The following is a 24,508-nucleotide window of genomic DNA, read 5'->3' on the forward strand; positions in this document are numbered from 1 at the left end:
ATAGTACTCCTTTAATCGGATCTAATGAAAGGGAGAGAGAAAGAGCAAGAGAACTGGAGTTGGGTTCACATACCAGCTGTGTGGCCTAAGGCAAGGAATTGCCAGTCTCTGAGCCTCAGTGCCTTGGTCTCTAAAATGGAGCTGATAATCCATCCTCAGGTATTGTTTTGAGACTGAAACGTGCAAACATTCGGAGAAGCAGCCACTTTGGTGCTGTCTGTGTGTTTGGTCCGTAGTAAAAGTTAATATTTTCATCTCTTCCATTTTGCTCAAGCACTGAACATGCAGATTAACTGAAAAATCAAACGTTACTGGAGAATAATGAATTAGGAATCTTGGGAAATAAAACGAGGTCCACGAAGATGCACGCACTTTTGCTGGTTTGGAGTCTCACGATTGTGGGGGCTCTGGTGGTTGGTGTAATGCGGTTTCAGAGACAAGGAGACACAGCAGTGCAGCCACAGAAGAAAATACGTTGATGTAACACGGGAGCCAGAGGGAAAAGGGCCACTAGGTTGTTTAAATGCCTCCCTCTGATGCGACTTTTCCTTGTTCCCAAGGGAGGAGAACAATTATTTTGTTTAGCTCTGTTGATGTTTTCCGTTTGTTTGCGTGCACCGGCTCAGAGTGCTAAAACACGGAGCCAGAGGACATCCCCCACCCTCCCCGCGCCCCAGCTGCAGGGACGTCTGTCTGAGAACTTGGCACACCCCTGAGGCACAGGGAAAACCTGAGGACTGGGCTGGCTGTCACCTGCAGCGCCGGCACAGAGAGAGGAAGCACGTAGCTGCAGGGACTTCGTGCCTGCCCCCCTTGCCTTTTTATACAGCAGCAAATGGAACCTCAGGGGGCTCCTGGGATCCCCTGTGAGGAGCTCTAGGAGTCACCCGTGGGAGATCCCCCCCGGGGATTGTGTCTGGGGCTTTGCTTCCCAGATGTGAGCTCATCGTTCCGTTGGTGAAGAGGGGCCGGTTCCTTGGGCCGAGCTGCGGTGCCTACCTGGGTTGCGGTGGCCGCGGTGGTCTGGCCGAGGTGCCCCGGTGCCCAGCGCCCCGCCCTGCCTTGTGACCCTTCCCTCCTTCTCCTCCAAGTCCTGGCTTTGCCAGCTGCTCAGTAAGAGATTTGTTTGCCTGGAGGAGACAGTTGCTGCCTCTAAGAAGATGGCAAAACAAAGCCTGTAATTCCCCCATCCAGTTGGGCGGTAATCCTCCGGGGAGAGCAGGAGCGGGGGCGGGGGCTCGCGGTTCAGGGAACAAGGGTCGCTGCAGCCGCCCTTGTGCGGGCCGTTCCCCTCGCGAGCCCTTGACCCTGAAGGCTCCTGACCACCCTCCGAGGAGTCACCACGAGGATCCCGTTGCTTTTAGAGGCGAGGAAGCGGAGTCACCACACAGTGTGGTAACGTGTTGAAGGTCTCGGGGCCGGAAAGTGGCACTGGCCGGGATTTGAATCCAGGCCATCGGGCTCCAGTATCCCTGGTCAGCTGAGCTACTGGTCAGGGCGTCTGTGGACCACACACTTGCTCGGGGACAGGCCAGGAAGCCACGGGAAGCAGCGCAGGCCTTGCTGGGCTGAGGAGCCCTGATCCCGCCGTGGCCCTGCCCCGTGGCCGCAGACCTGTGGCCTGGCCACTGAGGAATAAAGCACGGGGGAGTTCGCAGTCACTCAGCAGCAAGGGACTTGGTGGCCCTGCCTGGGGCTGCCCCTGGAGGCCCGCTGATTTGCAAGAGTCCTGCCCAGCTGGCCCTGACCTTTGTGCGGAACACTCTGCTTTTCCCCTAAGAGTCTCCTTAGAGGAGGGGTGGGTCGGAGTTACGTGTCCCCACGTGTTTGTGTGTATGTCTGGGGGGCGCTGTGAGGATGTGCGTGGGTGTGGGAGCCGTGTGTGTGTGTGTGTGTATCTGTGTACACGGATACGTGCGTCAGAACATACTTCTCCCCTCCACAAATGTGTGGGTGGCTAATTAGAACCTACCGTGGACATAAGTGGTTAGGGTTTATGTCGGAAGGCGTAACTGTTTATTGAGATTTAGGAAGGAACATATTTAGTGTAAACTATTTTCTGAAACATTTACAATCTTACCAGGAGACAGAGAGCTGAATAGGAACTGGGGGAAGAAATTGTGCAAAGACTAATCTAAATTCTCCACCTCTTCCTTCCCCTCATTATGTCGCTTCTGTATCTGCAGAGAACTTTGCCACCAGAGCTGGGTGGCTGGGATGCTGTGATTTTCTCTTATTGGAAAGTGGAAGACTCAGAGGCCTAGGGAATGTAAAAATTTATTTTCTAGAATGCCTGGGTGTGGGGGCTCTCCTGGGATTGGTCCAGGTCCTGGCTCAGCAGTCGTCACAAGAGTAAAATGGTAGCTAATGTGTATTATGCGCCTGCTGTGTGCCAAGCCCTCCTCCACATTGCAAATCTCTCTTGGGCATTGCAAACACCGTCTCATTTAATGTTCTCTAGGGCTCCTGGAGGGAAGGCACTACCGTTATCACAGGGAGTGATGACAGTGTCACTGTTGGACTAGATGACCAGAGTCACGGGGAGGTTTAGCAAACTGCTCAAGATCACCCAGCTGGTAAGGGGCAGACCCAGGATCCAAATCCAGGCAGGTGCGAGCTGCCTGTGGTGCTGGAGCCGTATGCTGCACCTGCTGTTTGTTGGGGGTTAGGAGGGAGAGGGGGTGGGGTGTGGGGGCACGGAGTCCAAGATCTGCCACAAATGGGGGCACGGAGTCCCAGATCTGCCACAAATGGGTGAATTATGTGTAATAACAGCAACTGACAATCTCAGTGCTCAGATCATAATGCGTCTTTTGGACATGTGTAATTACAGCAAATGACTGAAATGACTGGGCGTAGGGGCAGGGCACTGGGCACTGGGAGGTGCTAAGAAAACAAAAATCCAAAAAGTCTCCAGATGGACCCCGCTTTGTCCTAATACACGGAGCGCGACCTTATATTCTAAGGTGGGGCTCAGCAAACTTTATGAAGAGCGGGAGAGTAAACCTTTGAGTCTTTGCTGGCTCTAGGGTCTCCTGTTGCAACTGCTTGTATCCGAATCCTGTCCTAGGGTGAGAGGAGCTGTAACTGAAGTAGCGAAAGCTAAGGTACAGGGAGGTTCAGGGCTCCTGTCTGTTTGCGAAGCCCGAGGGGGTCGTTCTGGAGAAGGCTGAGTGCTCTCCAGTCTGCAGTGGTTCCCATCCCTGCCTCTAACCAACCTCCTCCTGGCTTCCCCGCCACCACAGGGCTGAGTCTTTAAAGCCAGACTGAGGGGCCTGCGGGTTGGGGTCGGGGTGGGGGTGACCCCTTAGTTACAGGCGAGGACATGTGGGGAAGCAGGGTGGCTTGCCCCGGACCTGCAGCTGCTTGTGGTCTTCAGACTGGGTTCCCTGGGGTGGCCGGAGGGGGAGAAGGAGGGAGGGGTGGGGAAGCCTCTGAGAACCCTCCCCCCACCCTTTGGGGAAATAACCAGCTCTACCCACCCCACAGGGTCAGTGTTAACTTTCCACAGTGTAGGGGTTTAATAAATAAAGCCTAGACGATCGTAAACACTTGGTAAAAGATCCCCCTTGCCATTTCAGAAAATTTGGAGACTCTAGTTCTAAAGTCACTAGAATTTTGTGCGTAGATTTTTCTTAGGGGAGGTGTGCCTGTTCTTAAAACATTAGGCGGCACTCCAGGCGATCCTGACAAAGCAAAGGCAGACGTGGATTCAGTGCATGTTACAGAAAGTTCTGTTTTCACAAGTCATTCTGGGGCAAGCCTCCTGAGATCTGGCAGAAAGAGAGCTGGGACCTGGGACCTTCAACCCCTCCAAATCTTCAGGAGACCTTGGCCCAGGGCCATTGACTTTGATGAGTCATGAACAACCTGGAACCCCCTGCTGTCTTTATTAAATACCTTGATTGAGAGACAGGGAGGGAGACGGGAAGATTCGAGGTATGAAATCAAGCTCAAGTTCCTGATGGGATTTCAGAATCCAACACCTGAACTTGAAAAATGGAGAAGCTTATGATCTTTAATTCAGAAAGCATTTACTAGGAGTCAGAGGAGCGGCCTGGAAAGAGCTTAACACATATGTTGGGATGTTTCTTCTAGGCTGTTTGGCCTCGCTTTCATGTCTGCGAACTCAACATCTCCTTCATCTCCTTTGCTGGTCACAAGCGTCATTGGGAAGCAGTCTCTTAGACATTTAGGCGGTCATGGTACCTGTGACTTCTCAGCCTCAGCGATGAGGGGAGTAGAGCAAAGGTCAGAGTTCATCAGCAGGGAGAGAATATTCTAGACTGTGCTGGGAATGCCGGTTGGTGGTTAGGCACACGTTGGCTAAGTATCTGGCTTGTGCAAGGGTTGTGCAGAGCTCCAAGAAGGCAGACCCATTCCCTGTCCTGAAGAAATGATAAACTAGTTACACGCTCTGTAGTCTGCCTCCGTATTTGGAGATGACTTATTTCCAGAAATGTTTCTTGGGACTGAGGTTTAGCGAATGGGTCCCAGGAATTTACGCATTTAGACCCTGGGAACAAATGATCCTGTGTGCCTTGCCTAATGTTAACATGCACTAGGGGTGTTGTTCACTGTATTTTAGATGATTGCAGTCTTTAGAAGACTGTATTTTGAACAAGAAAGCCAGAGAGATAGAAAAAGGGACCGCAGTCATGGGTTCAAGAGCTGGATGTGGACAAGGTGGGTGTGCAAGGACTTCAGGAACAAGGGGTGAGATGGGGGCACCCTCAGCAAATGCTTGAAACATTCATCGGCATTTTTTTTTTTTTTTAATTTCCATTTGAGTGGGGTCATCGGCATTGTCTTAGTGGACCTACGACAGGTCCATGGTCCGCTGCTGTATGGAGCTGGTTTAAAGGGACACAGAGTGTTCCTTGTTAGAGAAGCCCCTGCTCCAGGATCCTGGCCTCCCGCTCCCTTATGAGTTAGACACAGCGTAATACCCACCTGTACCATCAAGGCTGATAATTTGGTCCTGGGTAGGAAAAGTGGTATCTAAGCAAGATGTCATTAATTACATGCAGAAAGGTTACCAGAAACTGTGCTAGGCTCAACTCAGATTCTAGGTCTATAATAGCTCACAGCAAGTGCTTAAAAAGGTCACTTTATCATTCTGAACCTGTTTTTCTAACTCGAGCTACTTCTGCCCTACCAACCACTCTGAGTCAGGTTCAAGCTTCCATGAACCAGGCACCGGCTCCCAGGAGGGACTGCTCTCTCCGTAGTGCCTAGCTTGGGGTCTGGTACATGGTAGGCACTCAACAAATATTTTTTTGACTGATTGAACCAATAACAGACATGGAAATAAACAGTATATAGTTATGAAGAACTTTGTGAGAGATGGTATGTAGGGTGTGGAATGACCTTGAACCTGGGAGCCAGAAGACACAGTGTTTTTGTACTGATCGAGTAGCCTTCAGCAAGTCCTGAAAACTCTCTGGGATTATTTTCTTTTCTACAAGCCCTGAAAGTCTGGTTTCTAACCCTAAGCAATATGGCCTTACGAATTTATGACCTAACTGATTTGGAAAGGTGATTAAATTTGGTCATGGTATGAACTAGTTTGTATTTGCTCCTTTGCCAAAAAAAAAAAAAATGACACACACAAAAAAAGTTCGTGGAACAAGTCAGACTGTAGAGTGTTGCCCCATTTAAGTTACATCTGTTTTGAAGCAATTTAAAAAGCCTGGTAGGAGCATCATTAGCATATTAACCGGGTGTTAATTACAAAGAAGTCTTTTAAAGCAGATTTTATAAAATCTCCGCTTAATAACCATTAGCTTGCGGTACTGGAAATACAAACTCTTCACGTGTGTTACTTAGCAGTAATAAAATTGTAATTTAAAAGTAATCTGCCAACTTGTCAAGAATTTAGACTGATTTTTTTCTCAATTGATCGAAATGAGTAAGGTTTTGCTATAATTATATATAATGCTGGCGATAATGAGGCTGATTATCAATCTTTGCCTGCTTTTCACTACCCCCATCATGGCAGATTTTAGGAGAGGTGGGGTGGGAGGGGCTGGCAGGGTGGGAGCAGGGAGGGGCAGGGAGGGGGGAGGAAGAAGGGATGCCACTGTGCTCTCCCCCTCCCCCAAGCAGGGGGAGAAACAACCCCCTCCCCCACCCCAACAGCCCCAAGCCCTCCTTTAAAGGGACCTGCTGGAAGCCGGAACTGCCCTGGGAGACTCCGAGGGGCTGGCTCGGGCGCGGAACCCGTGAGCCGCTGATCTTGGCCTCCTCCCTTGCTGCTGGGGGACCCTGGGTGCTGAGCCCCTTCTCCCACACACTCTCCACTTCTGCCACTTTGCTTTATTTTCCCCACTGAGAAAGCCAGAAAACGCTTCGAGAGCAGAGAAGGCTTCTTATCAAGAAATGTGGCTTCTGCTTCTGCTCCTTACTGCCTGGGAGTTGGGGACCTCCCACCTTGGAGTTGGCCCTCCGTAAGCTGTAGAGCTCTGTGCCTCGGAGACACCCTCCTGTCCAGGTCCGGGTGGCCCAGAAGCTCCGAGGCTTACTTGCCAGTGCTTTTGAACACGCCGACAGTGACTCAAATATAAGAAACGTGGACTAGCAAACCCCTGGCATCCAAGTGCCCCCTCCACTGGAGAAGGGAGAAGCAAAGGTCAGGCTGAGCTAGGACTCCGGTGAATGGAACCCCCCCACCAACCTTGGAAGTGGGTGGGGCCAGAGTCTGGGAGGGGAGTGTCTTAGTCAGAAAGTGCCAAGGTCAGGGACATCTGACTGCCTGTCCCGGAGATCAGGCGTGAGTTTGAGCCCTATGTTGGGTGTAGAGATGACTTAAAAAAATAAAGTCTTTGTGTATGCACCACACCCAGTGCTCCATGCAATACGTGTAACAATCTTGGAACACTGAAAATAAAATCAAATAAGAAAAAAAATAAATTCTTTTAACAACGTGTCAGGGTCAAAGTCCAGAGTAGGGTGGCCAGTTAGATTGGGGAAGGCAGGGAAGAGTCCCAGAGGAGGGTCGTTCATGGTGGGGGTGGGGCTAAAGCCCAGATCCACCACCTTCCTCCATTCAGATGCCAAGGGTATAATTTACAAGTCCTGTTCCCTTGGGCGATGTCTTTAATTTCTCCGTACCCCAGCTTTTGCCTTTGTACAGTAGAGAAAAGCAAACCAACCTTAAGGGGTCTTGAAGGTATGAAGTCTGTCAATGTATATAAAGTATCGGGAACCAGATCTGGCTCCGGGCAATTGCTGCATGAATGTTATATTCTTTTGTTGTTGTTAGTCATGGAAGGAGGTGCTGATTAGTGTCAGTTAAAGTGCCGTCCTGTGGCGGGCCTCTGCCTACCTCGCTCTGCAGCCTGCCTGTGTTAGGAGCCAAGCAGCCACGGCGGGAGGAGGTGGGGGATGATAAGTTTCCCTTACACTAGGAAGAGCCAGCCACGGGGCACCTGGGTGGCTGAGTCGGTGAAGCGATTGGCTCTGGATTTCGGCTCAGGTCAAGATCGCAGGGTCCTGAGAGAAGGTTCCTTATTCAGTGGGGAGTCTGCGGACGATTCGCTCCCTCTGCCTCTGTCCCCACCCCCCCCACCCCCTGCCCCATGCTCTCTGTGTCTCTCTCAAATAATAAATAATTTTTTTTAAAAGTATTTTTTTTTTCTTTTTAAAGCAAGAACAAGCCAGGTGTCAGACTGCTCTATGATTCTGGGGCTCACACACCACGTCCCCCCATCGGAGACAAGGAGACAGGCTTGAGTGTCTGCTGGTGCCCCATGGGAGAGGGTTGAGTGGGACTGGGCTGTGCGATGCTCCCTGGACTTTAGATGGAGAGTCCTGACTCAGAGATAGCGTCTCTTGACCTCCGTCCCCTTCCCGAGGTGGGTAGTAACCGGTGTCAAGCTTCCGTACAAGTTTCCGCTGTGCAGGAGAGCTGTGTTAGCAGGTCAGCAAAGTCCCTGCGTGGCGGCAAAGGGCTGGACACACCAGGCCACTTGCTCCCTTGTCTGGCCAGTCAGGAAGACTCACGCTTGACATTTTCCTTTCATTGGCTGAGGAGGAGGTTGCTAGGCAACTTCCTCACTTTGGTAAGAATTCTGTAGTTCTGAGTACCCGAGATTCTCTTTCTCAACAAGGCCCCCTCCACACACATGCACACACACACACACACACACACGCACACACACAAGCAATTTGTTACTCAGAGATTTTTGCATTGGTTAACAGCGGGGACAGAGATTTCTGATGCAAGTGATTCCTACTGATGAACTTTCTCTAGTTATATCCATTAATTAACCAAAAAATGATCCCATCACTGCTCCCAACCCGATGTCAAGTGTCTTTTGAGCATCTGCTACGTTCCGTGCTCAGGGCTGGTCCCGTAATGGGAATCGTGAACAGCAAGGGAGAGAAATTAAAAGTATGTGACAACCAGGAGGACGGCAGCCGGTCAGACTGGAGGTCACGTGGAGGACCTCTTTGTCCTGGGCCGGATTATGGGGTGATCTGGGTGATCCTAGGGGAAGGGTAGAGTGGCTGGGGTGACGGAGGGGCGCTCCGGGCTCAGAGCAGCAGTGATTTACTGCGATTTACTGTGTGTGGCCAAGTCTGTCCTTAATAGAGCATTTAGCACAGGCCTGGCTCCGTGATCTTCTACACCGGCGTTCAAGCCACACACGGCCCACCCCTCACAACATTTACAGGATAGTGCGTTAGTGCACCTGCTGCTGCGGCGTCCACAGTCTCAGGTGCCCTCAGCGATCCACCGAGGTGAGCGTGTGTGTGTCTCCACGTTGCGTGGGGAACTGCGTTCAGGCGGGTCAAGTTCCTTGCTCAAGTTTATGTGCCTGGAAGGAGGCAGAGCCTCAAACTCAACCTAAAGCTTTGTGGCTTCAGAGGCCCGTGTTCTGCGGTGCTGCCCATGCAGACTTCAGGAATCTGGAGAGTTTAGGTGCCCCTCAGGTTCCCAGACAGCTCTGATTGCTGGGGACGCGCAGCCTGTCAGCCTGCAGTCTGGAATCCCAAAGAGCCCGAAGGTCCGGCTGCCGACGACAGGGACCCCAGGGAAAGTGGTCCGGACTCAGACCATGCCAGGTGGCTGGGACCTGCGCCGCTGCTTTGAGGTGCTGCCGTGCCGTAGCCTGCTCCGGGTTCACGGAGCCGCAGCCGGAAGGGTCTAGGACACCCTGGGCAGAATGAGGCCCAGAAATAGGAAAGACTTTTTTTTTTAGGTATGTTGCCCCGAGAGAAGACACTCCTGAGAAAGCCCCCTAGCCCTTCCTCACCAGATGCATTCGTTTCTGTTTAAACAAATCCTTGCCTGAGCGAAGGGTGTCAGCTCCGCGGAGTGGAGGGTTTGTGCGTTTCCCAGGCATGTGGCAGTGGGCACAGTCCGGCAGTGGCCAAAGAGGGTTAGAGGGAGTAGGGTCAGGGAGAGAGCAAGACTGCTGGGGGCCCGGAGCAGGGCGGATGGGCCTGAAGGGACAACAGACCCTGAAGCATTAGGGGAAACCTTGACTTCGGATCTGGACTAGAGACTGGGTTTCTGGAAAACATGTGGTGGCTTTTGGTCCTGGCTGTGGCTCCCACGTGGCTTGAGAAAAAGGGGGGAGAGGGCTGGCTGCCGTGGAAGTGCCGTGGACGGCCACGCTCTGGCCTGTGTCTGTGAGGCCGGGTCCATTTCCCATTGAGAAACACGCCTGTGCTTAGAGACACCGCGTCCCACCTTTTCTAAAAGCAAAACGCTCCTGTCTGAGAACCACGGGGTCATGGGAGAGGCACAGAACCAACCTGCAGTCCTGTAAGACATATCTGCCTTGTCGGATTTTATTATTATTTTTGTGAATGTGGTTCTAAAGTAGCCTACCGCTTCTGGATCACGGACTCAGCAGAAGCAAATCACTTTTTTTTTTTTTTTTTAAAGATTTTATTTATTTATTTGACAGACAGAGATCACAAGTAGGCAGAGAGGCAGGCAGAGAGTGAGAGAGAGGAGGAAGCAGGCTCCCCGCGGAGCAGAGAGCCTGATGTGGGGCTTGATCCTAGGACCCTGGGATCATGACCTGAGCCGAAGGCAGAGGCTTTAACCCACTGAGCCACCCAGGCGCCCCAGAAGCAAATCACTTTTAAGGCCTTTGCAAACCAAGCTTTAACCCTGTTTCAGTCTGTCTCAGGCATGCCGGGCTCCTCACTGAGCAGCCAAGCCATATCCTGGTTGGCATTATTATTATTATTATTATTATTAATAACAGTGTCCTTTTCATTTCAGTCACCCCCCCCCCCCATCATCTTATTTTATTCCTGGAACAACTTGTGAGTTCCCCAGAGCCCACATTCCTATGTTCCTTGTGCAGGTCAGTGTTTCTCCCACACAACATCCACTTCCTCGCTATTCCCATGTGTTCTGCATATGGAGTACTCTTGGACTTGGACTTGGTCCTAGGTCACTGTACTCCTTTATTTTTAAAGATTTATTTATTTTAGAGAGTGAGAGTGTGAGCAGAGGGAGGGCAGAAGGAGAATGGGAGAGAGAGAGAGAATCTCAGGCGGGCTTCCCCTGAGCCCGGGGCCCAACGTAGGGCTCCATCTCACGACCCGGAGATCGTGACCTGAGACGAAACCCAGAGTCAGACGCTTAAGCGACTGAGCAACCCAGGCGCCCCTACTCTCTTTTTGAAAACTTAAATCGCTATTTTTAGAAAGGTAATCTTGTGCAAAAATAGAAGCCTAGTCACTTGCTATTAATAGAAAGAAACTGTAAAAATAATTATAGAACTATTAATATATTTTTTAAAGAGTTGGCCACATAAAATACTACCGAAAGTGTCCCTTACAACCGTGTTACAGGTCTCAGACCTTGCGAACCCTGGGGTTGACGAAAGTGTGACGCGGAGCCTCGTCCCAGTCTGTCTCACAGCTTTGGGCCTGCGTTCGGGGTACAGAAGTGAAAGGCACGGGCTCTCTGAGAGCCGCATAAAACAGAATAAAAAGGAGAGTAGGAGGGTCGTTTGGTTGGTCTCTGGAAAGCTGAAGCCAGGAGGGAACAGCGATTGCCTTCAGGTGGCGGGGCTGTGGGGGCGACGGGGCCGCCGTCCTAGCCGGGAGAGCGCGTCCCATCAGAGCAGGCGGGCTCCCGGCTCACCTGTCACATGTTATCTTAGGAACAGGCTCAAGATATACATTGGCCTCTTTAAATGTCAGGCTTCCAGGGCCTCAGAAGAGTCTAAAATTGTTCTTTCCAATCAGTGGCCATCTGGGAAGATTTTTGGTTTCTCTGGCTCGAGTTCTCGGAAGCTGCCCTTTTCTCTCTCCTTCAGATCAACTTTCAGCTTGAGATACCTTCATAATGGAGTCATCTTGTACTTTGTGAGGTGACGGCTCTCCAGATCATCCTTGCTGTCCTTGACAGCACACACAGGGGACAGCATGGGCTTCACGTTGACAGCTGGAATCTAAGCTCTGTCACTGACCCCCCCCCCCCCCCCGCCGGGCGGCTCCAGGGACCCTGCTGGGGTGGGGGGAGAAAAAACGGACACTCATCTCCCTCTCCCAGTTTAATGGAAAAGACAGGGAAATAAATAAATATGGCGACACAATTTAATAGATGCTAGGATATGAGTAAGGGCAGGCTGTTGTTAAAAAACAGAAAAGGGCATCAAACCAGACCAGGAGCACCAGGGAAGGCTTCCTGGAGGAGGTGACACTTGGCTTAGACCTTGAAGAATGAATCTGAACTTGGTAGAAATGGAGGGGAGAGCGAGTCATCCCGGAACAGTGTGGGGGAAAGGCTGAGCGTAAGTTTTCTTATCTGTAAAAAGCTAAAGTGATCCTCACAGGCTTATTATCGGGATGAAATGAGTTAACATATGGAATTTGCCTGATGCTATTCAGGACATGTGATAAGGGTCTGAGCCGTTCATTTGAACCCCTTGGGCACTTCCTCTGTGGACCCACAGAGTGTGGTTCCTCTTCAGTTGTGCTACTTAGATCAGGTGATTGGGATTTATCTGTTTGGAAGACCATTGTCCCTGATAGATGGAATCTCCCTGGGTAGAATGATGGACGATCAGTTTCCTTGATCGTGGCAGTGACTGTTCTCGCCACTGGGAGACCTTAACCATGTTAGCAGAAGCTCAAGAGAAACTCCAGGTTGACATTTTTCCAGTGGAATATTTATGTTTAAGAGTAGTTGCACAGTATTCGAAGGGAGCACATCCCTCCCCCCATGCTGCTCCTAATGCTACACTGAGTGACCCCTGAGGTCTCCCCAGGGTTTGGACAGCACCTCGCATCCCGCATGCACCAGGTACTCGAGGTACCCCTTGAATGACCAGGCAACCACGCGGGGAAGCCGCGCTGTGATTCAGGGTAGGCAACCCTCTCACTTCTCCAGTCTCCTGCTACAGAGCCACGGGTTTATAGTTTCTCTTTTCTGGAGAGAAGGTTCCATGCTGCACTCCTGAGAGGAAGCGGGGCCCCCCTCCGTCTCTGTCACCTTGAACTGTGGCTCATCATAAGGGAACTTGGAGTCAACTTACCTGGGAGAATTAGGACCAGAGGATCATGTGCCCAGGGCCTGTTCTGCGGGCACTTGTGACCACAGCTCCCTGTGCTTGGGGTAGGAACAGCTTGGGCAGGCCTGTCTGCGCTTGCCCTCCTGAGCCTTTTTGTGGCCAGTAACCAATGCCCAGCCATCCTGAGTTCCTGAGTCTCCTTCCCTGGTGCTGATAAAACCCCATGCTGTGGAGACAGGCAGGGAAAGACCTTAATGGGCACAAAATTGCAAAAGATACAGGCGGCCAAGGGTCTGACAACAGTCACCCCCCTCGCCTTGCCATGGTGGAATGTGACCTCTGACAGCAGGAACTGTGTTCTCTTGGGCTCTGAAGCCCCAGCCCCTGGAATCATACCTGCATCTCAGAAAATGTTCATCGCATGTGAGCGAGTAAGCTGCTCCTGCCTCGCAGGCTCAGCCCGACCCCAGCTCTCCGAGCACCAGGAGTGTGGAACGGGCATTGCGGAGGAGCCTGGACACCTGCTCGCTTCCTCTCCGTGTGTGGGTTTGGACTTGACTCCCCTTCCCTGTCTGGCTGGCCCCGGCCACAGTCCCTTGGGCACCGGGGGCTCGTGGGCTGTGCCGCTTATGGCCCTGGGTGTTGATGTGACCCAGTCCGAGGTGGGTTCCAGGCGGGCATCAGAGAACTAAAGCATGGATGCGTGTCCTGTTGGAGAGCGGGTTCTTCCTGTGCCTTTAATCTAGCAGCTCAGTGGGGGTGTCAGCAGCTTGGGGTCACAGAGATGCAGTGTGGTCAGGAGGAGAGGAGAGCTGCAGGACACAGCAGGGGGCCTCTGTCCACGAGGGTCATCTCTGTGCCCCCCAGTCTCCCCTCACCTATGCTCTTCTCCTTACAGGCTCCCCCGGCCACTCCGGCTCCACATCCATGAGCCCATCGGCAGCCTTGTCCACAGGGAAGCCAATGGACAGCCACCCCAGCTACACGGACACCCCAGTGAGTGCCCCACGGACTCTGAGTGCAGTGGGGCCCCCCCTCAATGCCCTGGGTTCTCCATATCGAGTCATCACGTCGGCCATGGGCCCTCCCTCCGGTGCACTGCCTGCGCCTCCAGGAATCAATCTGGTCGCTCCGCCCAGCTCCCAGGTAGGTGCCCGTCCTCTCGCGGGACTTGCCGGCGACCTCGCACAGGTTGTCCCTGGCTGCTGCTGGAGCTGAGCCCTGGCTCGGCAGGGCTTCGAGGTTGCTTGCTGACGGGTCGTGTCTCCTGCAGGGCCTTCACGGAGTGTGTCGACCATGCCTCATGGCCAGGAGGCTGTGGCCCACAGGCCACCCCTCTGGTTTAATGGTTTAGCCCTGGCAGTGATTTCCTCGTTTCTGAGGGCCGTTTGTCATTCTGGGGACAGACCCCTCTCTGTTCTTCCCAATTCAATAATGAGTGTTTATCAAGTCCATGAAGTGACTGCGGCTCCACCACAAGCTGAGGGCGATATTGACGTGGAAATGATCAGAATGCCGTGTCTGCTCTCCAGGAGCTGGTCCCCGAGAGGGGGACTGGGCAGGTGTGGCACATGGACAGATCTAGAAGATCTAGCTGGGGTGGCTGTCCATGAGATGGAGGAAAAGACTGGAAACCCAGGAAGGAAACCTCCCCTAATTCCTCGTGTTTCTGCTGCAACAGAGGGGAGGGAGTGTGTGCGTGGACGGCATGTCCTTGCTGCACTGAGGACCCCGAGGGTGGCCGGTTGCCACTTCCTGCCGGCAGTGTCGCAGCGAGGTCGTCCACCTTCCTTTCCTGTGGTGGTCAGTTCTTGCCAGGATGATGCTGCGTAACAATCTTCAAATTATCATGGTTTACAAAAACACACTTTTTTTTTTCCCCCTCACTTGCAAATTTACGTTGGCTGGGGTGGCTCTGCCTCAGATGGTGGGGGGCTGGGCGAGTCTGCAGACGCGGTGCAGGTCTGCTCCTCGGTCGCAGAGTAAAGGAGCGACAGCTGTGGGGGCATGCTTTTCTCGTGGGGTCTCTCGAGTGCAAAATGAAAACCAGAGCAGCAGAGTCCAGTGAAGCCTCTGCTCGCTTGTGCCCACCAGTGTCCCATGGGCCTAAGCGAACTGTGTGGCTCACCCCAACACTGGCAGGGCAGGGAGCTAGGTGGTGCCTGTTTCAGCCGGAAGTACTACGGAGACAGAGTGCAGAGGATGTGAAGAATTGGCAACAATAATCCCATCTGCCAAGTCCCCTCTCTTACTTACGGGCATCTCACTTTTGGGTTGCACTGTCCTGCCCCAACCGCAGAATTAGTAGGTTCTGAGGCTTCCTTGGAATTTATGGTTTTGGAGAAGAGTCAGGAATCCCATCACGCCAGTATTTCTTCCTAATACAGGGAGAACTTCTGAGACCACCCTTAGACCATCCCTTTCAAGAGGCTTCCTGGGTGCGAGGTCTGGAAGCACAGCCATGTGGAGTCACAGAACTTTAGAGGTGTTAACGGATTCAGAAATCTATCGACTGGGGGATCCAAGCATCTGGAGAAGACCTTGGGGGTGGTCACTGAGTGGGATTGCGGGAGCTGGGGCCAGGCAGGCAACGGAGGTGCGTCAGTGGGGCGGACATCTGTCAACTGGGCTGGTGGGGTCTCCAGGGAGCTGCCCCTTTCCCTTGAAGCCATTTAGATGTCAAGATTTGACAAGCAAATGGGTCACATGTGGCTAGGCCTTTTAGCTCCAGTTTGTAATCTGATGGTTTCACCCGTAGGATCTCCTTCAGAGTATACATTTCTGCCCCATCCCATAATTTGGCCCTTGTGGAGCTGGTGAAAGCCCACTGGAGAACCACTAATTCTGTCTACATTGTCCTCATCCCACCAATTCAAGTAGCAGAGCCCAGGGAGCTCAAGTGACAGGTCCGCCCGCATACAGCCAGTCAGCAGCAGAGCCGGGGTTCTGGCCCCAGTGTCCTGACCCCCACTCTGTGTTCATGACGCTGCACTCAGCTTGCTGCCGTGGTGGGTGCTGACTCAGTCCGCGACCCCCAGATCTTCCGCTGGCTGCCAAGGATCAAAAGATGATGAATTAGTGCACCCGAGGAGCCACAAGGGGGCGTGGCATATCACGCAGGAGAGTGGCAAGGCAGCGTGTGTGGGCGACAGTAGGCACGAGGGCGCCAGGGAAGGGAGCAGGAAAAAGGCAGCTCTGAACGTCCTACATGCCTGTTCCATGAGAGTGTGTGACCACTCAGAGGAGTGGGGACCAGTCGGCCGCGGGGATGGCCCCTCGGTATTTAAGCCACTCTCACCTCCTGTCACAAGCAGAGCTGGTGATTACCCTTGAGAATGTGAGATATTGTTTGTTTCTTTTGTGCGAATGGACTCCGGGGAGGCAGGTCCTGGCCAGTGGGCTGGGGACACAAGGAAACGAAGTTCTGGGCTGAAAGTAAACTCTTGGCAGGGTGCGCCCGTCCACTCATTCAACTTTTTAGGAAGACCTGCTGCGTGTCTGGCGGTCCTTGCTGCTGTCCTGCGTTCTGGGGATAAGCGCTGAATAAGGTGGCCGAAGTCTTTGCTTCACAGTGGTGACACTGTAGCAGGCAAGCCGGACGGACAGCAAAGGAAGGAACAAGATGGTTTCATACGGCAATCATTGTATCTATGAAGCAATAAGACAGGGTGAGGTGACAGACAGTGACAGGGCTTGTGGGTGGGGAGTGGGCAAGACACCATCCTTCAAGGCTGCTTTTAGCAACCATGCTCCGGTCTGACTGAGCCAAACCGAACCAATAAACTCAGCTTCCTAGCCGAGCGAGCGGCAGGGCCGCTATTCCTGGACCATATGTCTGTACAGAGGGATTGGGGTTGAAAGGTCAGCTGAGAGCTGTGGTCCTGGCCAACTGGGCTGTGTGCAGAGGCCGAGGCCAAGTTTCACTCCGGGAGCTATATTAAGCTTGCCAAGCTCTGGGGAAGCTCAGCAGCCCTGGACACCGAGCAGTGTCGTGGGCTCAGGCTCTGGAACCCCCCGAGCAGAAACATTCTGCCCAGTGAAGCGGCCGACACAGGGCACCTCGTATCTGTTAGCTGCAGTGGGCTGGACTCTGAACCGCCCGCATAGAAGGTCTCTGTGCATCTTGTCTTCCTCGCCCCGGACGGGTCTGAGGGGGACTCGTGCAGGAAACATGGTCCTGCGGTGAGCCGGGTCTAGGGTAAGTACAGGTTCGGGATGAGGGGAGCGGGGGAGCTGTGGGTGGGGGCAGCAGCTGCGTCTCCCGTTCCCTGCTCTGTCCTGCTGTTGGAGCTTCGCTCTTTTTTGCTCTTGTTGGATTTTCTTTCTCGAGGAGTAAAGGGAACTGAATCCGGTACTGTGGGGGCGGGGACTTTGTAACCTTTTGCAAACCACTGAGGCTTACGTGGATCTCAGTTCCCTTTTCTCTGTTTTGGGGTAACATGCTTTTCGCTCGTTATCTACAGGTATAGTTATGAATATTAAGGGAGCTCTGGATTTGAAAAATCACTTCTTAAGCACTCTACGGCAGTAAGGTGGTGACGTGATTATTATTACACCTAGGTGATATTACACACTTCAGTGATTTATACTCTAACCCTGTGTGATTGTTGATTCTGGCGCACTCTTGCTGAGAGGTTCCACAGAAGTTCATTACCATAAGCATTCATTGAACCAGGCACTGGAGATTAAAAAAAAAAAAATTATAAGACCCAGTCTCTGCTCTGGGGAGTATCTAAGTGGAGGGAGCAATTTCCAGAAACACCGAATATATCATTGGGAAGATATTTATGGGGCTTTCAGACAAAAGGATCTAGGCCCCATTTTCCTGACTCTGTGTATGTATGCATGTATGTGTGTGTGTGCATGTGAGTGTGTGTGTGTGTGAGTGTGCTGTCTGTTTTCTGGACTTGAAATCAAGCCCTGCATGTCCTTGGAATGCCCCCACCTGAACCCAGCTGCTTGACCTGGGTTCTGTCCCTGATAATTCCTGCCCTGGTAGTGATCGATAACCGAATTACTATCCTTGCAGATTTTTACAGAGAATACTTAAGTAATAAAAATTGCAAGTGTTAGAGCTGGAACAGACCTTAAGAATCATCTTCTGTAGTGATTTAAAGAAGTTAAGCTGTAAAGTCTTTTCTTCGAGAGAAAGCATGCTTGGAAGGCTGTTGTGTGTGTCAGATACAAGCAGGTTGGGTGAACTCGGGGCAGGAGATCAGAAGCCTTCTCATTCGCCCTGCCCACTGCCCAGCCACACGCACACTCTGGGTTGGAAAAACCACGCACGGATCGAGTCTGTAGACGAGGAAACCGAGTCTCTGAAGCAGGGACCTGGTTAAGTGACCCGCACAAGATCACACAGTGAGGAAGCGCAGGAGTCACTGGAACCCAGGGCTCCTCTCTCCCAGTTGGGAAGTCCAAGCTCCCTACTCCTCACGACAAAGCCTCTCACTGGGTTAAAGGAGCCCCACTCTGCAGAGTCCGGTCCCTGGAAAAGGAGGGCCTGCCTCTGGCCTGGCAGGCCCTCTGCCTATCTGCATTCAGTGGAATAATTTTGGCTGAGAGCAGCTCAGAAATGCGGGACCTGATGTTCCATGATGGCTCTAGGGCATCCGGGAAGCATGTGGTCCCTGGCTGAGAGGCTGCAAATGGAAGCCAGGCCAGTCAAGTGTGTTTTCGCCCCTGTTCTCAGGGAGCGGCCAGCCGCCTGGTGAACCCCTGCTCTGAAAGGGCTCGCTTCGGCAGAGCCGCTTCTAATGGAACAAGACAGCCGGGGGGGGGGGGGGGGGGGCTCTGGGCCAGGCAGCTAATGGGTTTGCACTCCGGGGTGGCTGCCTCTCATCCTGTCTACCTGTGCGCGGAGCCCACACGAACTCCAAGCGGGCAAAGAGGCCAGTGGAGAAGGGAGCATGCCCCTGCCCCATGAGGAGACGCGGTGGAGGGGGGCTGCCGGCTCCCAGCTGGGGGAGACGGAGCTCCTCACCGCCGGGCTGGGTCAGGAAGCCGCTAGGGCAGGGGCTCTGACAGGTCTTGCGGTGAAGGAGGAAGGAGCTCCTAGCGTGGGCTCCGGCTTGGGCAGGCCCCTAACCTGCGACTGGGCAGAGCGACAGCCTCAGTGTCTCCCTCCTGCAGGCTTTCCTGGAGCTGCTGCCTCATTTCCTTCCCCGAGGCAGAGTTTCAGGAGCAGTGGTCCTCCGTGCAAACCCTCCAGTGGCTGCCTTTAATTGCTTCTCAAGATTAAATCCACTCTCCTTAGCCAGGCAAGCCTCGGGCTTTGTCACAGCCCATCCCCCTGGCCTCGCCTCCCAGCCATCCACACGCGCCATGGGAGCCCCCGGGCTTCCCTCAGGGGCCTTTGCTCTGGGGGGGGGGGGGGGGCTTTGGCCAATCACCAGCCCATCCCTGGACCCCAGGAGTCTTGCCGCTTTTGAAGGCTGCCGGTGGCATCCTAGCTCAGATGCCGCCTCCTTTAGGAAGTCTTCCCTGATGCCAGTGGGGGCCTTTCCTTCCTGAGCAATCCCTGCTGACTCTTAGTTTCATCAGCGGCCCAGGCCTTTGAGGCAGGGGCTGCCCCTGTGCTCCTTCCTGCATCCCCGGAGTATTTCTGAATGGACACTCGAATAAACCAACTGCTCTCCGGCCCGGTTTCCTCATCTGGAGACTAGAATGATCTCACAGGGTTGTTGTGAGCGCCAAGCAGGCCTTCTGTAGAGGGTAGTGCTAACAGTAGCGTTAACAGTACTTGATGTCTCTGACCTCTGGAGGCTGCAGAGGGCGAGGCTGGTCCCACAGGTCAGGGCAGTGGGAGGGGAAGGAGAGGGGTGGCCTCTAGAGCCTCAGGTGGTGGTGGCCTCCTCCTTATTTCCATATCCCTTCTGGTCCATCTGAGGCTTTGGGTATAGAGCCTTGGTCAGCCAGAGGCTCTTCCTCTGGGGTCATCTGACCTAAAGTGTTGACATTTCATGGGTGCATCTAAGGGGTGACAGCTGTTTCACTGTCATGCTACAGAAAAGTTGTCACCTAGAATCTACACCAACAGAAACCCCTCAACCTATTTCTTAAAAAGCCGTACATGTTTCACTATGTCCCACATCCGAAGTAATGATAACCTAGATAGTATCATGACAACATTAGTTTTCCGACCCCTACCCCCGCCCCAAGAAATGGAATCATTTAACCCCTTCGGTGGATGTGGGCTCCTTTACTGCAGAATTCCTAGCACAGAGTAGAATGTCGACTGGTAAGAAACACTCAAAGGTCTCGTCTCGATGAACCGGATCTTATTGGAATGGTAGGAGCCGGAATTCACAGAGCCCCTCCTGGGTGCCGGGCGCTGTGATGGGGATTTTCCGGTGTTACGTCACAGAATCCTCCCAGCGACTCTGTGGACTCGGTCTTACTAGGCTCATTTTCCAGATACAGATCCTGGGATGGATGAAGATAAGTAACTTCTTTGAAGTCCCAGGGCTGTTAAGGGCAGACTGGGAGTCGGTCCGGCCCAGTGGGACAACAAAGTGATTGATGTTTTTCCTGCCAAACTGGTGAAATCTTAGCCCTGACTTCGTATTAGCATTTCCTGGTAAACCTAGAGGAACAGCAGTACCAATGGCCCTCAGAGCCATTGACTCAGAATTTCGGGGTGTGGAGCCCTGGCATCTGCTTTTCTTTTTATTTTGTTTTTTTTCCTCTAAAGCTCCCAGGTATACATCTAGGGCTGAGAACCACAGTGTGATGCCAAAACAAAGCCAAATACTGGGTACGAGTTCTAGATACCCTGTCTTAGCCCCATGCAGAAGGTGGGGGAGAGGAAGAGAGAGAGAAGTCTCCCATCCACGTGTGTTTGCATCCTTCGTACAAATTTTTTTAAAAATTCCCGATGACTTGGACTTCCAAGCAAGGAGCTGTGGACTGTCTTGTGTCTGCATCCCTTACTGCCCTTGACCCGAGCCTCTGCCCCCACCTCCTGTGCTCAGTAAGTATTTGCTTAGTGAATTGAAAAGCTGTACATTTAGAAGGAACGTAACTCAGGCGCGTATTGTGTTTTATGTTTTATTGATTATCCCTGCTGTCCCAAAGGCCTTGAATAGAGAAAGAAATCCTACCTTTGGTTTAGTTTGAGAATTGCTGTCACTTTAGGGAGATAGTATGGTTCAAAATTCATGTAGACCATACAGAAGTCAGTGGAAACTTGCTTCCATTCCCAGATAGTTACCCAGTGCCTCTGCTGGACCCAAACACATGGGTACTCGGTACCACCTGGGAATTTACTTGTAAGTGTTCCTATTTTTTGTGCCCGTCCCCACTCTTCAATGAGAGTGTGCATTTTCGAGGAAAGATCTAGGTTTTCTGTCTCCCTTCACAGTGCCTAGAAGGTTGGGCTGTGCTCATGGACACTCACAGTTTCTGCTAAGTGGTTGCCTCTGTCATGTGTATTGACGATTTGATGAATACAGAGCACTCAGCCGTGGCTCTCGGTAATCGCCCCGAGCACTGGAAGGCGTGGAGGTGGTGGTGTTGAGGACCCAATGTGAACTTGGGACAGGGCTGAGGACAGGGACACACGCGTTCATTTCTTCAGCCTTTTGGGCACACCAACTCCCTACCATGTGCCAGGCCCATGTCGGGTGTGGGGAAGACAAAGCACATAGTCAGTCCCTGGCTGTATGAATTTTCCAGTTTCATTGGATGATGGCCTGTTCCTTATGGTCAAGTTCAACACCATGATCTGGGGCTTTCTACCCAGTTTTGGTGCTACTGCAATGATTTGGCATTTGGTTTAGCACCCTCTGTGGGCTTGTTGAGATGACCTTCTCTTGCATTTTACTGTGAACTCCTTACGAGTGTGTGTTTTTAGACCTCACTTTTGTACCCCAGAGCCTGACATAGTCCTTGCAGGGTAAGCACTCAGCCAGTGTCTGTTGATTGACTTAGTGAATCGATTTGCCTTTTTTTTTTGCTTGGTTCTCTTGGAGTCTAAGTCTTTTGCCTAAGAGCTGTAGCTCCACTTGGAGCACTGCTGAATAGACAGTCTGCCGTTATAACAAAATCTAAAAACACATAGTTGACTTGTTCTAAGTGGGTCTTAAGCATGTTCAGGGTGGATTTCCAGCTCTAAAGAAACACACGGGTAAAATGAGTAAAAAATAATAATTCTGATCATGTGTTGTGATGTTCAACTTAGGTGTTGGTGTTACAAATGATTTAGTTCCTCCGTGTCACTTTTTTTCTCCCTTAATTTCATATTCCCCCAACAGGCAGTTTCGGATACTCTGTACTTACGAACTACTTCTTGAAATAGATTTTGGTTTTTTCTGCGAGGATACCCTCGTTGCTTTCCATCTCGGGCATTGGGTCTGTTCTGTCTCCGTGTTTTATTGTATTTCTTCCCCTTACAGCTAAATGTGGTCAACAGCGTCAGCATTTCAGAGGACATCAAACCCTTACCAGGGCTTCCTGGGATTGGAAACATGAACTACCCATCAACCAGCCCCGGATCTCTGGTGAAACACATCTGTGCCATCTGTGGGGATAGATCCTCAGGTACGTGTAGAAGCAGACGCCACTCTTGGGGGTCCCGTCCAGTGAGGGTCCCAAGACGGCGCCTGTTCCACTGCTTACCTGGCTTCTTTGTACCCAGTGGAAGAAAAAGGGCCTTTGAGGATGGTCCAGCATGGGGCCCAGGCTGTACATTTCTGGCACTGGATTCATAGCCTGAAATCTGTATAAAGTTAAAGTATGAGTTCATTTTTAAGGATTGGATTTATAGGAAGCATTTCAGAAATACCTCTCTGGAGTTACTATGGTGTATACCATTTATGTGGCACAGTGAAGCTGTTGTAATTAGTCATCTCTTTAATTAAAAAAAAAATTGTTTTTTTCTAATTCTAAAAATATTGTCCCAGGGTAGGAAATGTCCCAATGTAGGAAGAACTAGAAAAGTACACAAGAAAACTAAAAACATTATCCGTAATGTTCCTAGTGAAGCTAAAGACTTTTTTAGCATATTTCTTTCTACAACATTCTAGGTTTTTCACATGATTTCAGGGGTAGAAATAATTGTGTTTTCATAGATTTCATCCTCTCTGATTCTCTTCCATTTTTGCCCAAATCATTTCTTCCGTGACTTCTTTCCCCTCCCCCAACCCCGCATCCCCGCCAATTTTGAGGGCATGAGAATCTCTGTTTTGATGAATGAGAAGATGGGGAAGGCTCTTTCGTGTGGCTGTCCATGGTGGCGGACTGAGGATTCCTCATCTTCCTGTTGTCACCAAAGCTACTGCAAAATTCACTCCATCGAAAGTTTCCTGGGGCCTGGAACTGACTTCGCAGTGTGGCTGACTTGTTCGCTTGCTCTCAAAACGTGGTTGCCAAATGGTGCGGGCTTGGCCGTTGCCCAACAGAAGGCCGGTCACACCCCAGCAGGGTTTCCTCTGCTATGGCTTCTTTGAAAGTCTGGGAATTTCACTCAAATACGGGAGAGTCATGGGAATGACATGCAGGTACCATGTTACTCAGAGACAAATACTTCAGAGCTGAGAGCCTTAGGATTTTTCCGCCTAAGATAAAAATCCCATATTTATTATTGCTATGCGTTCAGTGGGTTGGTGTGGGCCGCTGATTGAGCCCCGACTGGCTTCAGCAGGCAGGCCATCTCGAGCCCCCATTTTACCTGAGGGCGGCTTCCTCGGACACGTCAGCTCCTGGGATGCAAATGCGTGTCTCGACTGGTTCTCAGGGACGTCTCCACATTCAGTTTTCCGTCAGCCTGAGTACAACGGAAGTAGAAAGCAAGGATCGGGTCCACAGCTAAACAGCATCACAGGTTACACCGAAGAACTGGGGGTAAATAGAGTTCGAATGATCTGCTTCCTTCTGTGTTTCCACATCCAAATCGATTGAGCACAGCTGTCTGGTGTGTAGATCTGAGAAGGGCTGCATAGAAGGAAGGTTGTGACTGATTCTTGGTGCCCCTGTCAGGTGCGCGTGGTGGCTCTCCTGACACAAAGGAGCCATCTGTGGCTGGGGTCCTTGGAAACTGTGTGGAACACATAATCAAGGCAATGAAACATGTAACAGAATATTCTAGATCAAGCAAAACCGCCTTCCATCAGATCTTTAGGTCATAAGACTACATGTCCTTTTATGCTCTGAAGATCATATATCAATTTATTTCTCCCAACAGCAAGAGCATCTAGAAAAATCCATAACCCAGGTTCCTGTTCCTGTGGTGGAAGACAGTACTCCTCAGTGGGGCTCCCATGTCCTTGGGCCTCAATTATGGGGAAATACTAGTGAAGTTGAGGGCTTTTTTTTTTTTTTTTCCTGCTAGATACTACATAACAAGCATAAATATTTTTATTTATTACGTGTACTAATGTCTTGGATGGAGACAGAACATTTCGCTTAAGTAAACACAAGAGTTGCCTTAATAAAATAAACGTAAACACAATCTTGGGTCAGGACTTTTCTGAGCGCTCTCTCTAGGACTGGCGATTCCGGACGGGAGACACGAGCAGGGGCCTCTTGACTCTGCCTTCGTCTGGGCCCTGTGGTCCAGCCTGCCTTCTCCGCTGGCTGCTCTTTGCGGTCCGTCCCGGAGCCCAGGTGGTGGGCCGGGGTCCCTGGGGAAGAGCCGAGGGGGCTCTTGTCAAGGAAAGGTCCAAATGAACACAAGGACTGTCTCTGCCTGGTTAACTTTTTCTTCTTGTGAGCAGGGAAGCACTACGGCGTGTACAGTTGCGAAGGCTGCAAAGGGTTCTTCAAGAGAACCATAAGGAAAGACCTCATGTACACGTGTCGCGATAATAAAGACTGTCTCATTGACAAGCGCCAGAGGAACCGGTGTCAGTACTGCCGCTACCAGAAGTGCCTGGTGATGGGCATGAAGAGGGAAGGTGAGGCCCTGCCCCCGCGGGGAGACAGGTATAAACCACGGTAGCACCCTCCTGATCTCCCGAGGACTGTGGTCGAGTCCCCTGCCCGACGCAGCGGGTCCCCAAGAGCAGAGAGAGCAGGAGCGC

General features: G+C 51.8%; 1 protein-coding gene across 9 annotated transcripts in view; it reads left to right on the forward strand.

Annotated features, from left to right (window-relative positions):
* RXRG (retinoid X receptor gamma) overlaps window positions 1-24,508 on the forward strand; it is a 205,893-nt gene that overhangs the window by 171,129 nt on the left and 10,256 nt on the right. For 7 of the 9 annotated variants that reach the window (XM_082702293.1, XM_082702290.1, XM_082702291.1 and 4 more), the window contains 3 exons: window positions 13,387-13,634; window positions 21,884-22,028; window positions 24,203-24,382. In XM_082702293.1, the coding sequence (XP_082558419.1) occupies window positions 13,416-13,634; window positions 21,884-22,028; window positions 24,203-24,382 (544 nt within the window). In that variant the 5' untranslated portion in view covers window positions 13,387-13,415. Of the gene's footprint in view, window positions 1-13,386; window positions 13,635-16,193; window positions 16,687-21,883; window positions 22,029-24,202; window positions 24,383-24,508 lie in introns of those variants that run through there. The other 2 variants (XM_082702296.1, XM_082702295.1) reach the window with 1 other exon arrangement.

Source organism: Mustela nivalis (assembly GCF_964662115.1).
Source record: "Mustela nivalis genome assembly, chromosome: 16".
In the NCBI taxonomy this organism is placed as follows: Eukaryota; Metazoa; Chordata; class Mammalia; order Carnivora; family Mustelidae; genus Mustela; species Mustela nivalis.